This window comes from Sus scrofa, chromosome 10, assembly GCF_054392235.1.
Source record: "Sus scrofa isolate SSC_HxYL_T2T_F1_AM1 chromosome 10, Sscrofa_HxYL_maternal_Yorkshire_Landrace_v2.0, whole genome shotgun sequence".
NCBI lineage: Eukaryota > Metazoa > Chordata > Mammalia > Artiodactyla > Suidae > Sus > Sus scrofa.
Window position 1 is genome coordinate 77,408,993 of NC_139392.1, and position 23,015 is coordinate 77,432,007.

Consider the following 23,015-nt stretch of genomic DNA (forward strand, 5'->3'; position numbering starts at 1 on the left):
TGGATGTTCACTAAATACACGGCAGCAATAATTTCGTGATGTGTCTAAGTCAAATTCTTATGCTGTACTTAAACTTGTACAGTGCTGTACATCAATTACATCTCAATAAAATTGGAAGAAAAAGAGAAAGGAAGGCACCACGGATACCAGGAAGATGACCCCGCCCAGCAGGTGGAGAAGTGGATGGAGCAATGGGTGGCGTGGCAGCTGCAGAAGAGGTTTAGGCAGGATGGATGTCATGTATCCAACAAGAGCAACAGGCAAACAACAAATTCATCTACCTCTGAGGAGAGGAATGGAGGGTTTGATGATGTCTTTGATTCTGTTATGGACCAAAGTTGCCCATGACCCCTTCCCGTGAGATGCTGTGATGTCAAGACCAAAAGGGAAAGACTCATCTGTCCTCATCTGCAAACCATGGAGAGGCTCCCTGCCCAGAGGGAATTTCCCAAGGCTACTGCATCGCGTGCGCTCTCTATCATAAGAGCCCAAATATGGTACCTCTGTGGGGAAAAGTTCTTTTCATGACCAAACAGAATCGTTTTACTATGTAGACTGGACACATTGTCCAGTCCTTCCAAGCTTGGATGGGAGAGCTAAGACTCATATGTTATCGTGGTTCCATTAACAACACACAAGCCTGCCAAGTTGCAATGAATACTCCAAGGAGCTGTCACCTGACCCAAAATCAGTCCGCCTAAAATTCTCTTTTAATCTCTTCTCCACAATGTGCCTCTTGGATTTCATAACCCTGCCCTCAGGAGAACTGTAAATGTCAAAGCTTTTCGTTTGTTGCTCATGGAACATTCAGAAATGTGTATGGGTACTCCTGTGTGCACAATGTCACTTCTATTTGTATATTTATGGTGTCTATTTATAGACATAGCATTCAGATGGAATACATTCATCCAAAATGTGATAAAAGAGACCATGGAGCTAAAATGAGGTCTGAGAATACATTTTCAACATCTTAGTCATCAACAGGACTTTCGAGATGTAAACTTTGCTCCCAAGAGTCTTAGATGTTTATAGATGCTATGGTTTATAGGTAAATCCATTCCACTCATTGAAGTGCTTTCCATGCTACTTTGGAAAGCAGCATTCATTTATTGAAATAGATTTTGTCTGTTATTAGAAGTCCAACTATTACATCCTAGGTATCCACCTACCAAAGAGAAATCATCTTGATCTAATTTCTCTCCATAGTTGTAGACCCAAATTTCTCTGCCATCTGAATGGCTCACCAGCAACTTCCATTATTCCCAAGAGAAATTAGTTTTTTTTGTGTGTGTGTGTGTGTGTGTGTGTGTGTGTAAGGAGAGGAACAGGGAGAGGAGGAGGGGGATGGGGAAAGGGGATATGTAACTGAATGTTTTCCTAACGTTTCTTTTCTTTCTTTCTTCCTTTCCTTCCTTCCTTCCTTCTTTCTCTTCCTTCCTTCCTTCTTTCCCTCCCTTCCTTCCTTCCTTCCTTCCTTTCTTTCTTTCTTTCTTTTTTGGCTACCCCTGCAACATGCAGAAGGGACTGAACTCACACCACAGCTGTAACCACAGCCACAGCAGAGACAACACCAGAGCCTTAACCCACTGAGCCACAAGGGAACGCCTTCCTAACATACCAGAGTTGAAATTTGAAGTGTCTTTTATAACCTGCTCTTTCTCGTCACTCTGATCCACTGCATTAGTCCAACATGTATTTGGTTCATTTTCCCATTCCTATTTCTACTGCTTGATTTGGGCCTGACTGGATTTTGTCTGGACTGTTATCATTGCTTCCAGTATGCGTTCCTAGATTCCAATCTCTCTCTGCCCCAGGCAGTCCTGCACATGCTTGCATCTGAAATACAGCTCTGATTTCCTACTTCCTTGATCAAAAAAAGATCCAGGGACCTCCTCACCAGACCAGACAGGAATTCTCAAATGAGAAGATGCTTTTGAACCTCGCCTGCACCTTTGTAAGACACACATTCCTAAGTTCCATCCAGAGAAATACTGAATCTGGGCACTGGACCCAGGAACATGCACAAAAAGCCAGAAATCCAGGCTTCTATTGCGTGATCTTCCAATCTCGGTAAACACAGGCCAAGCAGATTATCAAGCTGGAGTGAGTTTGATCTAAATATGGGCTGGCACCATGCAAACAGGAATGGCCCAACCCAAGCAGCAGACGTGGTTAGTATCCTGCACTCAACTCTCCCGCCCAACTGGTCTATGCGCAATGCTGCAGGGATGTCCTGAAGGTCCCTGGTCCTGAAACAGTGGTCCTTGGGTTCTTCTGCCTGGGAGGCCCCCCTCTCTAGCCTCCACTGATGAAAATCCCATCTGGCGTAATGGCCATCTCAGTTCAGTTTAGCAAACCATTTGTAAGGCTCTACTGTGCATAGGGTAACACCCTTGGCCTGGGGGCCTGTGAAGCAAGGCAGAACTCAGGGTGAGCCTTCCTGAACCCTGGGGCCCGAAGCAATTTCTCCTCTGTGTAAGTGCAGTCGACCCCTGGAAATCACCTGTTTTGTGCTCTCACATACTCCTATGTTTTGCGTGGCCAGATTGAACTTCAGGTGCCCGCTGCACATCTTATGGTGTGACTGACCCACAGAGCCAACCGTGTCAAGTCTTCTCAAGATGTATTTGTTCCACTCCCCGTCCTAACTCAGTCCTATGCTCGGCTACTAGTCTCAGGATATTATTGAGATTAGAGATGCTTTTTCTAGGTCGGAAGCAAGAGTTCTTTTTTTTTTTTTTTTTTTTTTTTTTCAATCTTTTTGTCTTTTGTTGTTGTTGTTGCTATTTCTTGGGCCGCTCCCGCGGCATATGGAGGTTCCCAGGCTAGGGGTCGAATCGGAGCTGTAGCCACCGGCCTACGCCAGAGCCACAGCAACGCGGGATCCGAGCCGCGTCTGCAACCTACACCACAGCTCACGGCAACGCCGGATCGTTAACCCACTGAGCAAGGGCAGGGACCGAACCCGCAACCTCATGGTTCCTAGTCGGATTCGTTAACCACTGCGCCACGACGGGAACTCCGGAAGCAAGAGTTCTATCTCAGCTAACTCATAAATACCATTTTAAAGGAAGGACATTTGCTTTTTCATAATTCAACTGGAAATTCTATAAAAATACCAAAAGGCCACATTTTAATTTACCACATCATCATCATTGTTATGATTTTTATTATTGGCTGAGCCCGGGCCAGGAACAGAACCCGAGCAACAGCAGTGACCCAAGATGCTGCAGTAACAGCAATGGATCATTAACCTACTGCGCTTCAAGAGGAGTGCGAAAGGCTACATATTTAAAAGAAGTTTTCAAGAAGAACACTGAGACCTAGCGATACACAATTGGGCTGTCACAGAAACATTCTGGACAAATAATAGTCTTATTAGCTCATGGTTGGCCATTAACTGCCTATAAATGCATGAGCTAAATACAAATTTAGAGGCTTTTTTTGAGATCTTGATGAACAGTGGTCAAATTTAATTCTTTAAGAAAATAATAACCCCAATTGATTTTTTTCTTTAGACTGCTACTGAGAGGAACATTCTAATTTCATTGTATTTATTTATTTTGGGGCACAGTGTGCAGTGGCTTGATGTGGGATCTCAATTCCCAGACCAGGAACTGAACTTAAGCTGCAGTGGTGAAAGCACCAAATCCTAACCACTAGGCCACCAGGGAACTCTTGGAACATTCTAATTTTAATCAGACACATTGGGTTGGCATCTGAGGTGACAAACTATAGCTCAAATATCAAGGAGGTGATAGATCACAAAACTCGCCATCATGTAGCCTCCTGGTGATTCTGGTCATGAAAAGAATTTGAAAGGTTTGTTTCCTTACAATCCCATTTTGGGGGCGTTCCAAGAATCCAGGAAATTACCTATATATGATGGAAAACGACTCAGCCATAGAAAAGAATGAAAGTTGGCCATTTGCAGCCACAAGGATGGACCTGGAGGGCATTATGCTAAGTGGAATAACTCAGACAGAGAAAGACAAATACTGTCTGATACCACTTATATGTAGAATCTAAAAAATATAACCAACTAGTGATTATAACAAAAAAGGAGCAAGAAGCAGACTCGCAGATACAGAGAACAAACTAGAGGTTACCAGTGGGGGGGGGGCAGCATAGGGATGAGGGAGTGGGCGGGAGAAACTATTGGGTGTAAGATTGGCTCAAGGATGTATTGTAAAACGCGGGGGGGAATAGAGCCAATGTTTTATCATAACTGAAAATGGAGTGTCACTTTTAAAAACTGGATAAAGGAGTTCCCGTCCTGGCGCAGTGGTTAACGAATCCGACTAGGAACCATGAGGTTGTGGGTTCGGTCCCTGCCCTTGCTCAGTGGGTTAACGATCCGGCGTTGCTGTGAGCTGTGATGTAGGTTGCAGATGCAGCTTGGATCCCGCGTTGCTGTGGCTCTGGCATAGGCCGGAGGCTACAGCTCCGATTCGACCCCTAGCCTGGGAACCTCCATATGCCACGGGAGCGGCCCTAGAAATGGCAAAAAGACAAAAAAAAAAAAAAACAACAACAACAACAACAAAAAAACTGGATAAAAAATAAAATGTTTAACTAATTAAAAAATGGCTTTGTGAAACTCAAAAAATAAAAGAGAGAGAATTACTACCACTAGAAGAACCCAATGACTATTCATTATACTAAAAGGTGAAACTGTTCTATGATAAATCTTCATTGCTTAACAAAACATACATTAATACAAAAGACGGGCCTGCCCCAGTGACTGGGGAGTCATAAACTTTCGCTCATTTCAATAGTGGGACTTGATAGATGCTTTCACTAAGAACCTCAGAGAAGATGGGTAAGATCCTAGGAAGCGTCCTTCATTCCAGATCAGACATACTTCACATTTAAATTCTTTTTTTCATGATTTTAACTACGGTTGAGTAAGAGGGGGATAATTTTAGCACCACTAAAATTTTGGTTATTAGTTTTAATTTACTGAGCTGAAACACAGACTTCCCATTTATCACCGGGCTGTGCCATTGGCTCCTTTAAGCGTTCTGCATTGCCAAGCTCTATAGGACTGGGTGATGCTCCAGCTTTGAAAGCGACTGGCTCAGATCCTGAGGACTGTTCAATTTCCAGAGTCTGGGTGGAGGGGCCACTGGCTAAGGGTCCATATAACCCAAACCAGCAGAACTCTAACTGTATGTGGTAGGCACCCCATGAAGAAAGAGGGTGAGAACAGACTGGTTTACTCTTCAGGTGAAACAGCTAAGCCTGCAACAAAGGACCCAACTCACCACAGCTTCCTGACAATCTTTTCCTCTTCCTGCAGGTATTTCTGTCTGTCCTGCTCCACCAGGACCCGCTGTCGCTGCACAGGATCCTCCAGTCTCTTCATTGTTTCGATCACTTTGCTGCTGATTTCCAGCTCAGCCTTCCTCATCATCGCCCTCAGCAGCTCCTGGTTCTGCAGCTGTTGGACAAAAGAAATCAGGCTCCATTGCCTCTCCTCGGCTGAGCCGGTGGTACTGGGGCGCCAGGCAATCTTTGGGAATAAGTTTGGATGAACAGCCTGGCAGCTGAGTCTTCGTTTCAGTGAGAAAGGGAAGGAAGCCCGGGTCTATGCACATTCCTTATCTCTAAGGGTGGGGATTCACTTCCCCGACCAGGGCCATTCTGAAAATTAAATGAGATACTGTTTGCTATAGAAAGGTACTCAACCAGTGTTGATTTGACTACAGACTAGTTGGGCATGAGTTAAAAGAGACTCTGTCCCTCGTGTTCATGGGTCCATGTCCCAAATACCATGTAATCACAGACCATCAAAACACAGTACAGGGTGTTAATGGCGGCAGTGATAATTTCCCGATGAGCCCAAGGCTCCTGGCAATTAACCAATTTCCTTGGATTACAAGGAGGCTGCTTGCGTATGTAAGACTGCAATTTCCATATAACTTTCCATGCAGTTTCCAGAGCCCTCTTGTTTCTCACTCCAGGGTATAGGAGGTGAGTCTGAATGAAGGCTTCACAAGAATCTAGCCAAACACTTGAGTCCTGTTTCCAAGAAGGTGTTAAGTACTTCGCTGGGGGCAGGACAATTTTCTGACAGCACATACATCAAGTGAATTCACTTGAGCAGCCTCAAAACCAGAAATTATATTATACCTATTATATCTACAGTTCCCCTGAAATTTCAACCGGCCGTTATTGTTTCTTTTGTTTTCTGGTTTCGTGGGTTGTGTATCAGCTTGTAGGAGTGAAGGCGTCTTGGTCAACTGTCCATTTTCTGTGTAAATGGAGGGGAAATGCCATGTGACTGTGTTCCCACCCACTTGAAACCTCACGATGGCTTCCCTTGTTTCCAAATAACGATAACACATTTCAACATGAGCCCCAAGCAGAACCACCATCATGTTCCAACATCAACACGGCTCCAGGATTGTCTGACCACCTGGAGAGAGACTGTCTAGGTTCTTTTCCTAGTTTTACCACTCAGTAGCTGTGTGATCGTGAGCATGTTATTAACCTCTCACATCTCTCCATAAAAAGGGATAATAATAGTACCTATCTGATAGCCTGGTAATGGAGATTCAGTGAGGCAATAAAGTGCTAACAACAGAGCCTGGCACGCACCTAGGTCTCAGTGCTTATGAGCTATTGTTATCGGGAAGCATGGCCCTGGGGGTGGGGCTTGTGGGTTTGCCTGGGAGGGAACTAAAGAAAAATGTGTCAGTCTTGGGTTGCCATCTCCATATGACTCATGACCATGCTTTCACACTGTTCTTGCTAATAGCCTCTTTTTATTGAGGTCCTACAGTCACTCAGTATACTGCTGAAAGGCAACAAGTTTGGAGACAATGCACCCATGATAGCCTCCTCCCATCTGCAGCTGCAGCTTGGCATGGGGTAGGGTGTGGGGCATGGGGTGGTCTGGCCCTTTCCCACATTGCTGTCCTCCTGGCACTGTATGCAGCCAGAGTTCTTTCTGCTATAGCCACATCCTTTCGGTTCTTCTGGCTGGCCCACCTCCTTTCTGCCACTGGGACTTTGCATGTGCTCTTCCCTCTACCCACCTGGTTAATTTCTGCTCTCCACAGAGCTTCCAGGACACAGAGCCTGGCATATAGCAGGCATCCAATAAATACTTGTTGAATGCATGAATTGAGTCAGGCAATAAAGTTGGTAATAACAGACAATGGAGAATCCCAAATTCTTTCTTAGATGGCAGAAATACAGGATGACCCATGGGCTCAGCTATGCCTTGAGCTCAGTGCTAATGGCCTGACTTGCTCTGACTACAGTTGTTACACACACACAGCACCACTAGCTGTTGTCAAAATGGTACGCTCAAATTCAATACCATATGCCGGATCCCACAGACCTATTTCCTTTGAGGGCTGGGGATGAATGGGTATGTAAAGGATAAATAAGTAGACAATTAAATGTGTTTTCAAAGTGACTGATGCCTAGGTCTCTCCCTGAGAGATCCTGATTTAACTGGCCTCAGATGCTGCTTTGGCATTCATTAGTTTTTCAACCTCCCCAGATGACTCTGATGCATCACCAAAGATAAGCATGGTGGTCTAAGAAAAGGGCTCTTGAATGGATAGATGAGCTGTGTGGCACAGCCCTCTGCACCTCCTCAAATCTCACAGTCAAGCTCCAATCAAGTTATGGTCCATTCAGCAGTGGGTATTGACAGTGCCTATCAAGCTGGAAATTATTGCTAAAATACTTCAAATTCTTAAAATGGAAATCTGAAAGGGGAAAAGTGAGGGCCTAAGAAGTTAGGTGACTTGTTTAGAGCACATCAGCAGGTACAGGGCCGACTCGGCATGAGAACCAGGTCTTCTGAATTCAACCTAGTAGTTTTCTAATCACTGTCTGTGAGATAGAGAGTACTACATAGCAATGTCTGTTTTATACCCAGCCACAAACATACTTCCTCGCACATAGTAGGTACCCAATACATGTCTGCTATGTGAATGACAATACAGCTGACCCTTGGAAAATAATGTGGGGGTTAGGGATGCCTAACCTCTACACAGTCAAAAATGGGTATAACTTTACAGCTGGCCCTCCATGTTTGTGGTTCCGTATCCACGGATTCAATCACCCATGGATTTCTGAGAAGTCTAAGGACATATCAGAAGAACACAACTGTGTGCAATATTCAAATTCTTCAACTGGTAACAGGGTCAGATCACATTCAAATTATTCTACTCAAAAGGGAGGGGAAGAGAGACTTTCCTGGAGTTCTAGTCTGTACGATTCCCCTTCCCAGAAAGAGGGGCTTACTGGAGCCAGCAAGAGAGACCAAACAGGGAATTTTCCATAGCACACTGGCTGGCACATGGGCAACAATGAGTTAACATGAAGAAATAAAGACGTGCATAGGTTCTCTTTCCACTGTCCCCTGATCCTTCATCCTTCCTGCCTGGAGTTTTTGCTATTGTCTCTAGGACTTCCTCCTGGCATAGGTAAAATGCAGTGCTGAAGGCAGAACGTGGCTCAACATCTCTCACTAAATGCTTCAAGTAAATTAGTCACCAGCACTTCAAATCATTACACTTATTTTTTCTTAGCAGGGATTCTAAATTTCAACTAATTTAAACTCTATCTTTGCAAACAATAAAACATACCCATTTAAGTGCACAGGTCAATGAGCTTTGACAAACGTATACATCAATGAAAGCACCCCTAAGAAGGTAGACAACATTTGTTCTCACCCTAGAAAATTCCTTCATGACATTGCATTCAATCTCTCCACCCCTGGCTCAAAGAAACCACCAATCTGCTTTCTGTCCCTCTAGATTAGTTCTTCCTGTTCTAAAATGTCATAAAAATGGAATTGTACAATATGAAATTTTTTATGTCTGGCTTCTTTCCTTCAGCATACTGTTTCTGAGATCCAGCCATGCTGTTGGGAATTTCAGTAGTTCATTATTTTTCATGTTGAATGGTATTCTATTGGATGGATATAATACATGGTATATAATAACAGTTTTATGTTTTTGCCTTTTGACTTGATTCTGGTCATCTTGCTTACCTTTAGTTATTTCTGGAGGTATCTTTGTGTGTGTGTGTGTGTGTGTGTGTCTTTGCCTTTTCTAGGCTGCTCCCAAGGCATATGGAGGTTCCCAGGCTAGGGGTTGAATCGGAGCTGTAGCCGCCGGTCTATGCCAGAGCCACAGCAATGAGGGATCTGAGCCGCATCTGCAACCTACACCACAGCTCACAGCAACGCCAGAACCTTAACCCACTGAGCAAGGCCAGGGATCGAACCTGTAACCTCATGGTTCCTAGTCGGATTCGTTAACCACTGCACCACGACGGGAACTCCTGGAGGCGTCTTTTTGATTTGATATGTACACAACCATGATTGGGAAGTCACTTGTGAGTAATGCCAATTGTACTTTTAGCTTTTCCATCTGTATGCCTTTTCTTTCTTTTTCTAGCCTTGCTGCACCTGCTAGGATATTCAGTACAGAGTAAATATTGAGAAGTGAGAGAAGGCTTCTTTGGCTTTGGTCCTGATTTTATGGAGAATATGGTACTGTTTCACCATTAACTATAATGTTTTCTGTAGGATTTTCAGACATCCTTTATCAGCTTAAGGAAGCTTCCTTCTACTCTGAAAGCGCTGACTGTTTTCATCATCAGTATTGAATTTTGTCATGTTTTTTCTGCATTTAGTGAAATGATATGATTTTGCTCCTTTATTCTGCTAAAAGGTCAAATACATTGATTCATTTTTTTTTTCATGTTAAAATAATCTTGGACTCCTGGGATAAAATCCAGAATAATATATTATCCTTTTTTATACATTGCTGGATTCAACTGTCTAATATTTTGTTAAAGATTTGTCACATATATTTTCATGAGGCATATTGGTCTGTGGTTTTCCTGATAATATCTTTGACTGGTTTTGCTCTTAGTGTAATGCTGCCTTCATAAAATGAGTTGGGAAATGTCCTCTATTTTCTGAAGGAATTTTTTCCTTTCAGTGCTTTAAAGAGTTATTCCATTGTTAACGTTTGTCTCTGAGAAGTCAGTGTTAATTCTTATGTAAGTTTGTGTGTCCCCCACTCCCTCCCTGGCTGCTTTCAAGATGTATCTCTTTATTCTTGGTTTCTAGCAATTTGCCACACGCTTTGGTGTGGTTACATTTGTGCTTATCCTTCAGGGAGCTTATTGAGTTTTTTGGTCTGCGGATTTATAGCTTTCATCAAATTTGGAAAATTTTCAGGCATTAGTCCTTCTAGTAATTTTCTCTTCCTCCTTGACCATTTAATATTGTTCTTAAATCATTAAGTTTCAGTTCATTTTCTTCAGCCTTTTTCTTCTCTATCCTTCAGTTTAGACTCTTCCATTGCTATGTTTTCAAGCTGACTGATATTTTGTTTCAGTAGTGACTAATCTTTTAAGTCTGTCCAGATACTGTGTTTTTCAGCTTCTGAAGTTCCACTTAGAAATTTTTTTATCTTCTACTTTTTTTTTTTTTTTTTTTTCTTTTTAGGGCCTTACCCACAGCACAGGCTAGGGGTTGAATAGGAGCTACAGCTGCCAGCCTACATCACAGCTCACAGCAATGCTGGATCCTTAACCCAGTGAGCAAGGCCAGGGATCGAACCCATGTCCTCATGGATGCTAGTCAGATTCGTTTCTGCTGAGCCACGACGGGAACTCCATTTTATCTTCTATTTTTGTTCATGTTTTCTTTTGAATCCTTGAGAATAATTATCAGAGCTGTTTCAAAGTCCACGGCTGATGATTTCATTACCCCTGTCATTTCTGATTGGTTTCCACTGACTGATTTTTCTTATGACATGGGTCACACATTTCAGCCATCAATACATGTCCAGAAGCTTTTGGTTGGGTGCTGGACATGGAGTTCTGGATTTTGTTCTTTTCCTTTACAGATGTTGGACTTTCTTTGGCAGACAGTCTAGTTCTTTGTGGATCACTCTTGTTCGTGCAGAAGGTCTCTGGCCAGGGCTTGAACCTATGCCAGAGCAGTAACCTGAGCCACAGCAGTGACCACGCTGGATCCTTAACCCACTGAGCCACCAGGGAACTCCTCACTTTTGTTCTTTTGAAGTTTGTGTTTAAGCTTTGTCAGGGTGAACCCAGGGTAGCTTTTACTCTAGGGCTGGTTTAGTCCTAAGATTGAATCATGGCCTTTCTCTGATGGCTACTGAATGCCTCAGGGGATCAGTAAAACCTCTTTATTTTTGCTAGTCAAGACATAAACATCTCCCAGCTCTGTGTGAGCTCAGGGAATTTTTTAGCTTACAGCCTCCCACTTTGTGCCTGGCTATGTGGTCATTCACAATATGCATGCTTGACTTATTAGTTGCCAATAGATGCACAGATTTATATAATTCTTTCTTTGCAGAGCTTCCTCTTATTTGGTACTTCGCTCCACAAATTCTAGATGTTTCCGCTTTTTACCCTCAACTCAGTCGGACGGCCAGTGCTCTCTTTGGGTTATCCTTCTCTGCATCACAACCTAACGTGTCCCCAGACAGAAAGGGAAGGGCAGGGACCCTCTTCACCTTCCTTCCTTCCATTCTCCTAAGGAGCCCACTCCTGTGTTGTCTGTGGTCCAGGGTCTGAAGAGAGTTTTTTCATACATTTATTTATTTTTCAATGTTCCAGTTGTCCACAGCAGGAAGGAAAGTACTGCTGTAGTTATCCCCTCACTTCTGGAAACTTAAGTTTGTTGGGAATGCCATGCCTTGGCATTTTTATAAAAACACCCAGACAGAGGTACATTCTTGGCTATTACAAATTTAATTGGACCGAATACGTTATCCATATCAGCTTCCTGGAGCAGCCAGGAAACTGCCTGAGCCTCTTTCCACCCACCTCAAAATGGATCTGTACCTCACATACCCATCTTGATGTCTTAGGTAAAATCTAAGCCTATTGATTTTGCCAACAGTGCAGGTGAGGTGAACCGATTTTGCCGTCTGGCAGTGACAGTAAACAGTGGTTGTACAACACATCAGGAAATTTCATGATGATCGCCAGACCCCAGAAGGACCCCTGACCACCTCGGGGAAGGTCCCCAGGCTGCAGGGGATAAGGCATAGGGTGCCTGGTCACAACCACACGTTATCTGGAGATGTCCCCATCGCCCCATCTCAGCCTCCATGTGCAGCTCTATCAAGGGCTTGGTACCCTGAAGGGCAGCCTGATGGTCAACTCCTGTGCCCCTTTCATTTACTGTTTCTGCCTGGGGACGGGGGTACGGAGGGGAGAGTTCTGCTTAGCATGGGCCAACCTCTTGCGGGCTTTTCTCAGGGATACACATTCCCATGACTATTATTTTGAATGTCAGAAGATAAATGAGACTCTGGCACATTTCTAGGAGGCGCTATCTTATAAAAATACAGCTTAGGATAATTGTACTGAATTACATCATTTTGAACACAAGGGCTCTGGGTACCGCTATGTTTCTTCTTTATGTTGATGTTTTTTATTTCCTCCCTCTCTTGGGAGGACACGGTAAATTCTCGGTCATCTTCAGAATGGAACACTATGTTCAGAAGGATCCAATTTTTAATTTATCAGGAAGCAGAAGAAGGAGATAAGGGACCAAGAAAAAAAAATGTTGGAACTGGAGAAGTTGGATGTGTCCATTCTTTCTTTAGGCCAAGTCTCTCCCGCCCATGGAACATGAACCATCTCTTCCAGAATCTTCACGTTCCCCTCAGCCCACTGAAAGGGGCAGCACTGCAGCCACTTCTATGGATACTGGTTGATCTTGGTGAAACCTGAATATTGTTGGCATCTTGGAAAAAGATGTAGCTCATCATTTTTTCCCCTAAGTCCTACCAGAGACAGTGATAGACAAAGACAATCATCTTTCGAAGGACACACCCACTGGGAGCAAGACCTCCCCCTGTCTCTTTCTCCACTGTTGGCACCTAACTGCAGGTGCAGCCTCTACCTGGGAGTGGGCACGTCACAGTATAAAGTTCCACATAGCTCTTGTATCAGTTATGACACATCTGATCCGCTACCGGGAAGGAAGCACACTGTTTAGCGTCAGGGCTTTGAAGTCACTGGGTGTGTATTCCCCGCTGGGAGTGTTTCTGCTTCACTCGTGGTGACAGCTGACTGAGATCTCAATTTCCAAGAGGCCATCTCAATGGACTGAGGCTCACAATATCTGAGAGCAGGAGTTGACACCCTGGAACATTCCAGAAGCACCAGTGCTTGGGTTTTGGTCCACACCAATGAAGTCAGACTGGCAGCAGTACTCAGCTGTCCATATCACTCAGGTGATTCTCCTGGGTGCCAGGATTAAGAAACGTCCTCTTAAGACCGATAATTCATGTGTGACTGGATTGCAGGAAGACCGGAGCCAACTTTCCATGGTTTTCTTGATCATCTTCTCAGGCTCGTTTGCCTCCTTCCACACTCCTTTGGCCCTGTTTAAACCTACCCTGTTTAAACCACTCCACTGTGTCTGCATCAGATTTCTACTTCTGAGCAGAACCCATCAATTCTGCAAATGAAATGCTCAAATAGTCTAGGATTTTCCCCCATTGATTCAATTATCTAATTACTGAAGCCGGCTTCCAAGCACAAAAAGACTTCATTCGTTTTCACTATTTTATAACACAGCTTCAAGAACATTTGCATTTCTAATTCAGTTTTTGTTCTTTTGAGACTATTCCAGAGTTTCGGAGATCTCTAACGATCGCTCCATTATGGGGCTTATCGTCACTTTGGGGTTGCACTTCACTTTGGGTGGATGATACAGGGACTGAGGGGAACCAGTGCTGAGGTGGTTTAATTATTCTAAACTGATTTTATCTTAAATAGACTCCCCTTGAAAGTTGATGGAGGCACGAAGGATCCAAAGACTGAGGTAGAACCAAGCACTTTCAAGCTAGGAAACAAAGTGCTTTTCTTTGTCCACCTGTCTGAGTTTCCCAGCGTCTCAGGGCCACAGCACACCTGCTCTGGGTTCTTTACCCCCAAAGCAGGAAAGCTGAGCAGCTCTGGGGCAGTAAGAGAGCCTGTGTGGTTAAGATAGTGTCCCAGACCTGACTGTGGAACCTCTTTGTTTGAGAAGCTGTGATTCTGTACCTGAGCCTCCTGAGTTCAAGGGTTGCAAGGAGTGGCAAGGTGTGGGACCCAACCCTGCCAGCTACCAGCAGGGTGATGCGGCAGCCACACGAATCATGGCCTGAGGATCAAATTCCCCACACTTCAGGGAATTTCCACCTCTGCCCCATTAAAAACAAATGTCCCCCCACTTAAATTTTTTTGGCTTCCTGTGACCTATGGAGTTCCCGGGCCAGGGATCAGATCCCAACCCCAGGTGCGACCTATGTCGCAGCTGCAGTAATGCTGGATTCTTTAACCCACTCTGCCGGGCCAGGTATCAAACCTGTGTCCTAGTGCTGCAGAGATGCCACCGATCCCATTGGCTGGTAGGTACTACCAAGCAAAAGACACATAGGGAATTTTTTTTCCTTGAGAGGGTCCAACTAGGAGTGCACAGTTTCCAAATGGCCAGCAGGTGGCACTAAAAGGCAGACACAGAGTGTGAGGGGGGCTTCACTGCCGCACCCCCCAGGTAAGAACCTGGGAGCCCACAGGCTCTCTCTGGCTGGCAGAGTATGAAATAACTGATTTTAAAATTACCTTCTGTCATTTTTAGAACCAATACAGGTAACTTCACATGAAACCTCTATTTCCAAATTCTCTTAAAATACCGAAACATCTAGAAACACCAGGCTCTAATTCTAGCAGGTTAAGAAGCGCAGCTTGGAGCGGAGTGGCAACTGTGCTTTAGAGGGGCCAGCTTGCCTTTGTCCCTCATCTGCTCACTTGTTAAGTGACTGCCTGCACACTATGGGCACTGGATTTTGTCACCCTGCACGCAGCCTTGGCCTAACCTGTACACTTCGCTTCACTCCCAAGCGTCTTTAAAATTGCAAAGCCAGGAAAAGTGAATTGTAGTAAAGGGTAGGGAACTTCCCTGGTGACATGATTCAGGGAAGGATGTAAGGGAATCTGCAAGGAATGTCTCGGAGTCTGAGACGCTGCTCCAAGCAGCCCTTGGAGACCAGAGTGGGAGCAGCGTGATCTGTGATGGCACAACCACTCTGGGAAAATAGTCAGCAGTCCATTGTAAACATGAAACACACTTAACACACAACCAGCACCCCCTTCCCAGGTTATTTATCCAAGACACGTGAATACATATGTTCACACAAAAACCTGGATATGACTGTTTAGAGTGGCTTTGTGTATAACTGCCAATATATATATATAAAACCGAAGTACTTTGCTGTATACCTGAAGCTAACATAACATGGTAAGTTAACAATACTTTGTGCTCAAGCTACCTCTCCTTCTGTTTGGTCTCCAGTGGGTAGAGGGCAAGAGGACCTGATCTTAGCTTGAATTCAGGGGCGAGGGTGCAGGGCTTATGCATCCGTGAGCCGAAGGTGGGGGTGTAGCTGTGGCCTGAACCCCTTTCCTTATTGGACTCAGCAGATGCCTGTGTCCCACTGAGGATGCCACGCCTGTGTGGCTCCCCTGGGCTCCTGGGTGGGTTTGGATGATGAGCTTCTCAACGTCAAGGAGGATGCCTGGGTATCGTCAGCACGACATCCCCAGTGACCACCAAAGGAAGGGATGTGTGAGGCTGATACACAAAACAGACAGACATACGGTCTCATAAAGGGACACCCCTCCCTCTTCCTTATTACCCTGAACCAGGACACACATTACGCGGCCTCGTCAGGTTTATGGGATTTGTTCACCAAGATCTGTGACACCAAGGGTCATTTTCCCTGCCCTTGGATTCATATATTCCTTACCAAAGAGAAAGGGTAAGAAAAATATGATGGAACACACACACCATCCAAAAAAGGTGCAGATGTTTTTCTCAAATCATTCATGATGGCTCCTCCCCCTCATGAATTCATCCTCTGGTCCAAACTCCTATTTCTAAATATACCATAGTTTTTTGCAAAAACCCTTAGCAGCACCTTTGCACATGCTCACTGGAGAAGAGCAAAGAGCCAAACACTATTAAGCAGAAAGTCATAACTGGCTATTAGAATGCTCCACGGGGCTCCTCTGCTTTCAGCTCTCCTCCAAAAGTCAGATGCTTAATGGTTTTTTCATGTGTAAAAGCATGCATAGCTTAACAAAGTGGCTACAGAAAGACTCTTATTGCAGCAGAAGGCTCTAGACCCAGGGCATGTGTGTGAGAGGGGAGAGGGTGATGCATGGTGCTTGTACCCTGGTCCTTGGTTACCCTATGAAGGGAAGGTGAAAAGAAGCCCAGGAAGGTTCTGTGGGGCTAGGGCTAAGGCAGGAGATGGGCAGGAGGAGGAGGAAGCTGACTTTGGGCAGCTAAGTCAGAGAACACGGTCCACGGGGATTGGGGTCTGTACCTGGAGCTGTCGCATCTGCTGGAGTTGGAGCCTGAGCTCGGCCACATTCCGCCTCATGTCCAGCAGGCTCATATGGATGGCAGAGGCGCCGGCAGGCAGGGGCTGCCCGGGTGGCCCCGAGGACTCCAGAGCACCAAGGGTCTTCCCACCGGACACCTGGGGAGTTCCTAGGAGAAGAGAGCAGCAAAGTCACTGAGGATGTCAGGAAGGAAAGTAACGCAGACTACTGGTAACCCTGAAAATGCCGGTTTCCTTCATTAGGAAAAAAAAAAAAATTAGATGATGTTGATTCTCTAAAGGGCAAAAAGATGGAACTGGCTTTAAATAAATTTCGGAACATTCATGCAATATTAGAGTAGGCAGTCTGTAGAAGTCATGTTCTAGAAGTTTGGCAAATATTCTTTAGGAGAAGAATCAAAAGAGGCAGCAGAAAGAAACACTTTCTAAACAGTTTTGTCACTGCCATAAACACTTGCTCCCAGAGTCCAACTTCTATCACCCTCATGATTTCCTAAGTCCATCCTGGAAGGGCCTGATTGAGCAAGTTTGCTGTAAAAATCCACATCTACCTCCATCCCCCATCCCCACCAAAGGATTTGAAGTAGCACTCACAGGATCAGCAAGGTGTGGGAGTCTAAAGGACATGCTATTTCCTTTCTAGGACAATGCAATTCTAGGGAACAGGCTTCAAGCAGAGGAGTAGACAGGAACACACACACACACACACACACACACACACACACACACACACACTCTGACATCTGAAAAGGCTGTTCAGCTATCTTTCCTGCAAGGCATAAACTGGAAGGTTTGCAGTAGTCCAGGCTAGTCTTTTAACTTTTTTTTTTTTTTTTCTTTTTAGGACCACACATGAGGCATATGGAAGTTCCTGGGCTAGGGGTCAAATCGGAGTCCCAGCTGCCAGCCTATGCCACAACTGCAGCAATGTCAGATCCGGGACCTACACTACAGCTTGCAGGCAATACCAGATCCTTAACCCACTGAGTGTGGCCAGGGATCAAACTGGCATCCTCAGGAACACTATGTCGGGTTCTTAACCTGCTGAGTTGCAAAGGGAACTCCCAGCTGGTCTTGCATGACAGAACCCTCTTTCCATCTGGGCTTAGCAACCACAGAAGCCTTTCCTTCCCTAGACTGTGCAGCCCTGCAAGCCTCACAGAGCCGCTTCCATGGGCTGTGGGTGGTACAACAGTGAGCAAGGAATGCCTCGGAGCTGTCCTCTTACTTGCTTGGATTCTGCAATGCCAACAGAGAGCTGATGGCACTCACCCTGGGTGCCCATCCCAACGGAACTGGTCTCCCAGCTCTCATGGACCCCTTGGAGAGTCAGGGGGAACAGACAAGAATGCATGTTAAGGATTTACAAAGGGACCTCAATGGTCCAGGCAGTGAGCTTTCTGCTATCTTTACGAGCTCAACTGGCTGCACTTGTCATCACCAGTCATGACTCTGATTGACTTTTGGCCACCACACCCCATCAAAATCATCCTCAAATGAGCAAGATTTGCCATCGCCGCAGCTGTTTCAAAGGATAGTCTCCGACTGTGAAGGTCCCCAGGGAAAGGACACCCAGGGACATTTCCAGTAAGAGCAGCAGGTCCCAGTTAACTTAGCACCTTCGAGACCAAGTCTTCTGAGGGGATGACAATCAACTCAAAGTCTTCCTTTAAGAATCGGCCAAGTTACTTTATCATCACTCCACATCCTCAGGCATTGGCATGTGTGTACATGCACACACACACGCTCATACCACACAACATCATTTGTGTAACAAATGATGCCCTCGAGGTGTTTCTCCAACAAGAGTGACACCACACTAGCCAGCCACTCCTGTTTAAAAATAAGAATTCCTCAGCCCGATGAAGGCACACGTTTATCCTCTATGGAGGAGAAGCTCACGGTCACATACTGTCCGCGAGAGTTGTTACGTACCAATAACAGCACACACTGGTATCGTTACATACCCATCCCTGGTTAAAAAAAAAGTAACAACAAAATTTCATTATGGAATCTGTGTTCATTTATAAATTTGCTCACTGATAACCTCGTAATCCACGAAGTCTGGTTTCTGACTCCATCTTTCACAGCAATGGTCCTTTATAAGGTGGCCAAGACAGCACCCTGATGTGACACTGGGCTTTGGCGGTCATTGTTCCTTCCTGGTCACTTTGGGACTTTCCCTTCCCTTGTTGTTGTACGACTCTGCTGCCTATCTTGGTCAACCTCTTTTCAAATTTCTTCCTTGGCCAACCACTGGAATCCTGGGTTGCTTCTCTTCTCACTGGACATGATTTCAAGGGAGGTCACTTCCAAGACTGCCACCTGCTAAGGTCGCCAACACCTTTGTCTCCAGCACACGACTGATTCTCTTCATACCTTCATGTTACAAGACTTTTCTACAATCAGCTTGAAGCCATTATTTCTGCCCATTTTCCCCAAACCTCTGTCTCTTTTGAACTCATTTTAGCCAGGGGCACTATTGTCCACTCAACTACTTACACCAGAAACCTGGAAATCACTCTCAGTACCCAGTTCCTGGTGATGTGACCATGGGCAAGTGACTTAAGCTGTCTATCTCGCTCTCAGCTCCCTCCTCTGTAAAATGGGTGCAAGGGTGATTGTGCAGGATGATGGGATTACCACATATCCACTCTCAGTCCGGCGTGTGGCATGGAGGGACCCTGCTGTGGTGAGCTGTGGTTGTTATTTAAGCAAAGGGCTCCCTGCCAGCCTTCCCCCTCCCCACCTGGAGTGTCAGCACGTGGCAGCAGTGACAGACTGAGATCTCCAGGCAGGTGCCCAGAAATCTATAGATGGAGCTGGACCGCCAAGGGGGTAAACAGGTTCCCCTTCAGATTAGAATCACAGACCCCGGGGTCTGATCTCTGAACCCACACGTGGAGTGGGCACGCCCTAGCCCGGGGAGGGGTGTCTGCCTGCAGCCAGTCCTCAGAGCCTTCCTTCTGCATACTTCACCCTTCCCAGGCAATGGCCTCTTCTTCTTCCTACCAAATCCCCTCTTAGGTTATTTACTTCAGTCAAGGTGTATCTTAATATAAATCTCATCAAGCACACATTTGCTGGGAATTTCATGTGTCCTGTTGTGATAGGAGGAACATGCGTTTGGGGGTTGGCCAGAATGGCCATGAATCATACTAGCTCTTTGACTAACATCTTCCTTACAGGATTATGTGTTTAAATGATATAAAACACTGTAGAACCCAGATGATGGCTTTGAAATGGGAAGTTCCTTCTGTTCTCTTATATCCACGGCAAACCAAATATTCCTAAAGTAACGGGAAATCTGCGTTTACCCTTTTTGTTATACTCTTGGCCAAATGAGCTTCTAGACTAACTACGCAACTCCAGGTACTTCTCCACTGAGCAAGGATAATACTTCTAGTCTGTTGCTTCCTTCCTAGGATTCTGGAAGAATTAATATATTTTGCACACCGTACAAGGCTGCTATGGCAACGAAAGCCCTGTGGACCACATGTAGCCCTGACACATTAGAATGAGAAAGACCAAACTCAGCAGAGACGCAGGGGAGCAAACATACACATGCATGGCGCCGGTGGCACTGCAAATTGGCTCAGTCTTGCGGGAGAGAAAACCGGCAGCATGTTGCCAGAGCTACTCAGCTGTTGGTCCCTTTGGACTTATTGATTCCACTTTGGGAAATGCATCCTAAAGAAATTACACCTGTTCCTTCCCTTATCCCATGCTTCAAAATAGACATTTGCAAAACATTTTCAAAACAAAGAACGGAAACAACCTACATTTCTTTAAAGGGACCGAGGCCCCTTAACACAAAAGGATGAGCCACAATGCCAGGTTGGTGGAGATGCTGAGGTGTGCCACTTGTGTGTGGCCAGGTGTTCAGCGTCCTCCTCTGGGACATGGGAATAATGAGTGGACCTATCATTCCACGAAGCAGGAGTTAACGAGCTCCTGTGTGGAGAGGCACTCGGAACAGTGGCTGGTACGGAGGAAACGCTAAGTGCTTCCTATTATTGTTATCATTTCATCCAAGGTGCAAAGGAATAACAAATACAAAACAGTAGGTACACAGTGATTAGAACATTGGTATCATTTCTAGAATAGAATCCAGGAGAATAGAACGTTGCAGTGTTTGGTAGCTTCCTTCCCCACCCTGCATTTTATTAGATGTAATTGACATACAACACTGTGTAACTTTAAGGTGTACAATGTGTGGGTTTGATACAATGTAACATCATTGCAATATGATTACTACCTAACATGCCCATCCCGTCACATAATTACCGCTTCTTTCTTGTGGTGAGAACCTTCAAGATCCATTCTCTTGGCAACTTGCAAGTATATAGTTCAGGATTGTTGTCTATAATCACCACGCTGCATGTTGGATTCCGCAAAACTGAGTCATCTTCTAACTGGAAGTTTGTACTTTCTGACCGACATCTCCCATGCCCGCCCTCCACCCACTCCTGACAAATACCCTTCCATGCTGTTACCACGAGTTCAGTGAGTACCTTTTTTTTTTCTTCTGTAAGTTCATAACAGATCAGAAAATAAATGAATATCTCCAAAGCAAACTGGCAACTGCTCTGAAGACAGGCTCAGTAGTAATTTCCACGAAATAATTCTCTGGCTGTAGCCAAGGTCACTGATTGGTTTCTAAGTAAACCAACCAATCCCATAAGGACTGGGGCTGCTGGAGGACCAGCCCTGCTGGCTTTACAGCTGAAGCACCGGAACGTGGCCAGTGCAGAACCAGGACCATCAGACACTCAAGTCCCCAATTCTGACTGTTCTACCATGATGCACTGCACTCCGTGGCTTCCCCAAATTAGGAGTGTCACTCAACTTGCCCCATGCTTCTTGAGTAATTTAGTAGCCAAACATGTCCCTGCTAACAATTTCTCTTTCTAACCCAATGGAAAACAATAGTCTTTTGTTGTTGTTGCTTTGGCCATACCCATGGCATGCAGAAGTTCCCAAGCCAGGGATTGAACCTGTGCCACAGCAGTGACCAGAGCCAAAGAAGTGACAATGCTGGATCCTTGACTGATAGGCTATCGGGGAATGCCAAGACTTCAGATCCTTGAGAAAAGCCTCCCTTGAATCTGCAGGATAATATGTACATCAAATATACCTGGATATTGGAAAGTCCACAGGGAATATAAGTGGGGCCTCTTGAGGGGGAGGGGATGCTGGCATTGAAAAGCAGGCCCTGGTCCAAGTACACCTTCTTTTCCTGCATCCCCGAGGGCTCCCTATGAGCTCACAGCCCTTTCACATCCACCCATACACTGCAGCTCAGCTGAGGTCCTTCCCAGTGTAGAACCTTCCAGCGCCTTCCCTTTGCACTTAGAAAGAATATCTAAATTCCTCACCATGGCATCTGCCCATGCTTTGCTCTGTACCTGGATGGTTCTGCCCCCTTCATCCTTTTGGCCTCAGTTTGTGTTACTTCCTTAGGGAAATGTCCTTGGTCAAAGCTAAACCTGCAGCTTAAACTCACCTGCACGTTGCACTTTTTTCTTTTTTTCTTTTTAGGGCCACACCCATGTCACATGGAGGTTCCCAGGCTGGGGATCCAATTGGAGCTGTAGCTGCTCACCTACGCCATAGCCACAGCAACGCCAGATCTGAGCCATGTCTGCAACCTATACCACAGCTCACGGCAACGTTGGATCCTTAACCCGCTGCTCGAGGCCAGGGATTGAACCCGCAACCTCATGGTTCCTAGTCAGATTCATTAACCACTGAGTCACAACAGGAACTCCTGCACTCTTTCTTAACATCCAGCATGACCTGTCCCAGATCCATTTTCTGCCTAGAGTTAGGAGATAGGCAGCCCTGACTGAGTAATGCCCACTGTCCTTGCTCCGTAGCAGGCACATAGGTATCTGTTGGATGTATGGCCTCATAAATGAATAAAAATGGATGAAGAAGTGAATAAATGAATAAAGACTGAAGGAAGAGGACTAAAGGACTTACCCCCCCCCCCCAGCAATGACATCTGGTATTTCAGCATTAAGCAGGGAAGGGGTGGTACAAGAAATTTCCCCAGAAACCTCTAAAGTTGCACCAAATAGGTGACTTAGGGAGAGGTTAGTAGGTCTGGAAGCAAGCTGGGCTCATTTAAGGCAGACTTACCTGCACCATCTGCATGGTTTTTGTTGGCTGTGGTTTTCATCATTTTCTCACTGAAGAAAAGAAAAAGAGAGTCAGCTATGCAGCTGCCACAATGCCTCTCCCCCCCGCTTCCAGTCACTTTTCTAAGCAATCAGCAGCAGCTAGTGATGGTCTTAAGCAATGAAGGTATTTTAGCATCAGCACCACTATTGGCCGGGATGGAAAAGGCTTCCCAGGTGTGCATCTGACACTGCTGGTGGAATGCAGCTGAGGCGCACTGGTGACTTTCAGACAATGGAGGATGTGGGGAACGTGTGGATGGCGGTTGCAAGCACTGGCAGTGGTCCATTAAGCCACATGCACTGGGAAGCCCATTTACCCTTCTTGGGCCAAAGTGCTACCTTCGACCAAGAATTACCAGAAAGAGACAAACAAACCATGATTCATAGAGAGGTGGGTATTTTCAGCCTT

At 45.5% G+C, this 23,015-nt stretch overlaps 1 protein-coding gene across 50 annotated transcripts in view; it reads right to left on the reverse strand.

Moving 5' to 3' along the window:
• Window positions 1-23,015, reverse strand: part of KIAA1217 — a 325,382-nt gene that overhangs the window by 28,472 nt on the left and 273,895 nt on the right. For all 50 annotated transcript variants that reach the window (XM_084980291.1, XM_084980298.1, XM_084980288.1 and 47 more), the window contains 3 exons: window positions 22,566-22,615; window positions 16,404-16,570; window positions 5,268-5,443 (listed from right to left, as the gene is read on the reverse strand). In XM_084980291.1, coding sequence (XP_084836417.1) covers window positions 5,268-5,443; window positions 16,404-16,570; window positions 22,566-22,615 — 393 coding nt within the window. The remainder of the gene's footprint in view (window positions 1-5,267; window positions 5,444-16,403; window positions 16,571-22,565; window positions 22,616-23,015) is intronic.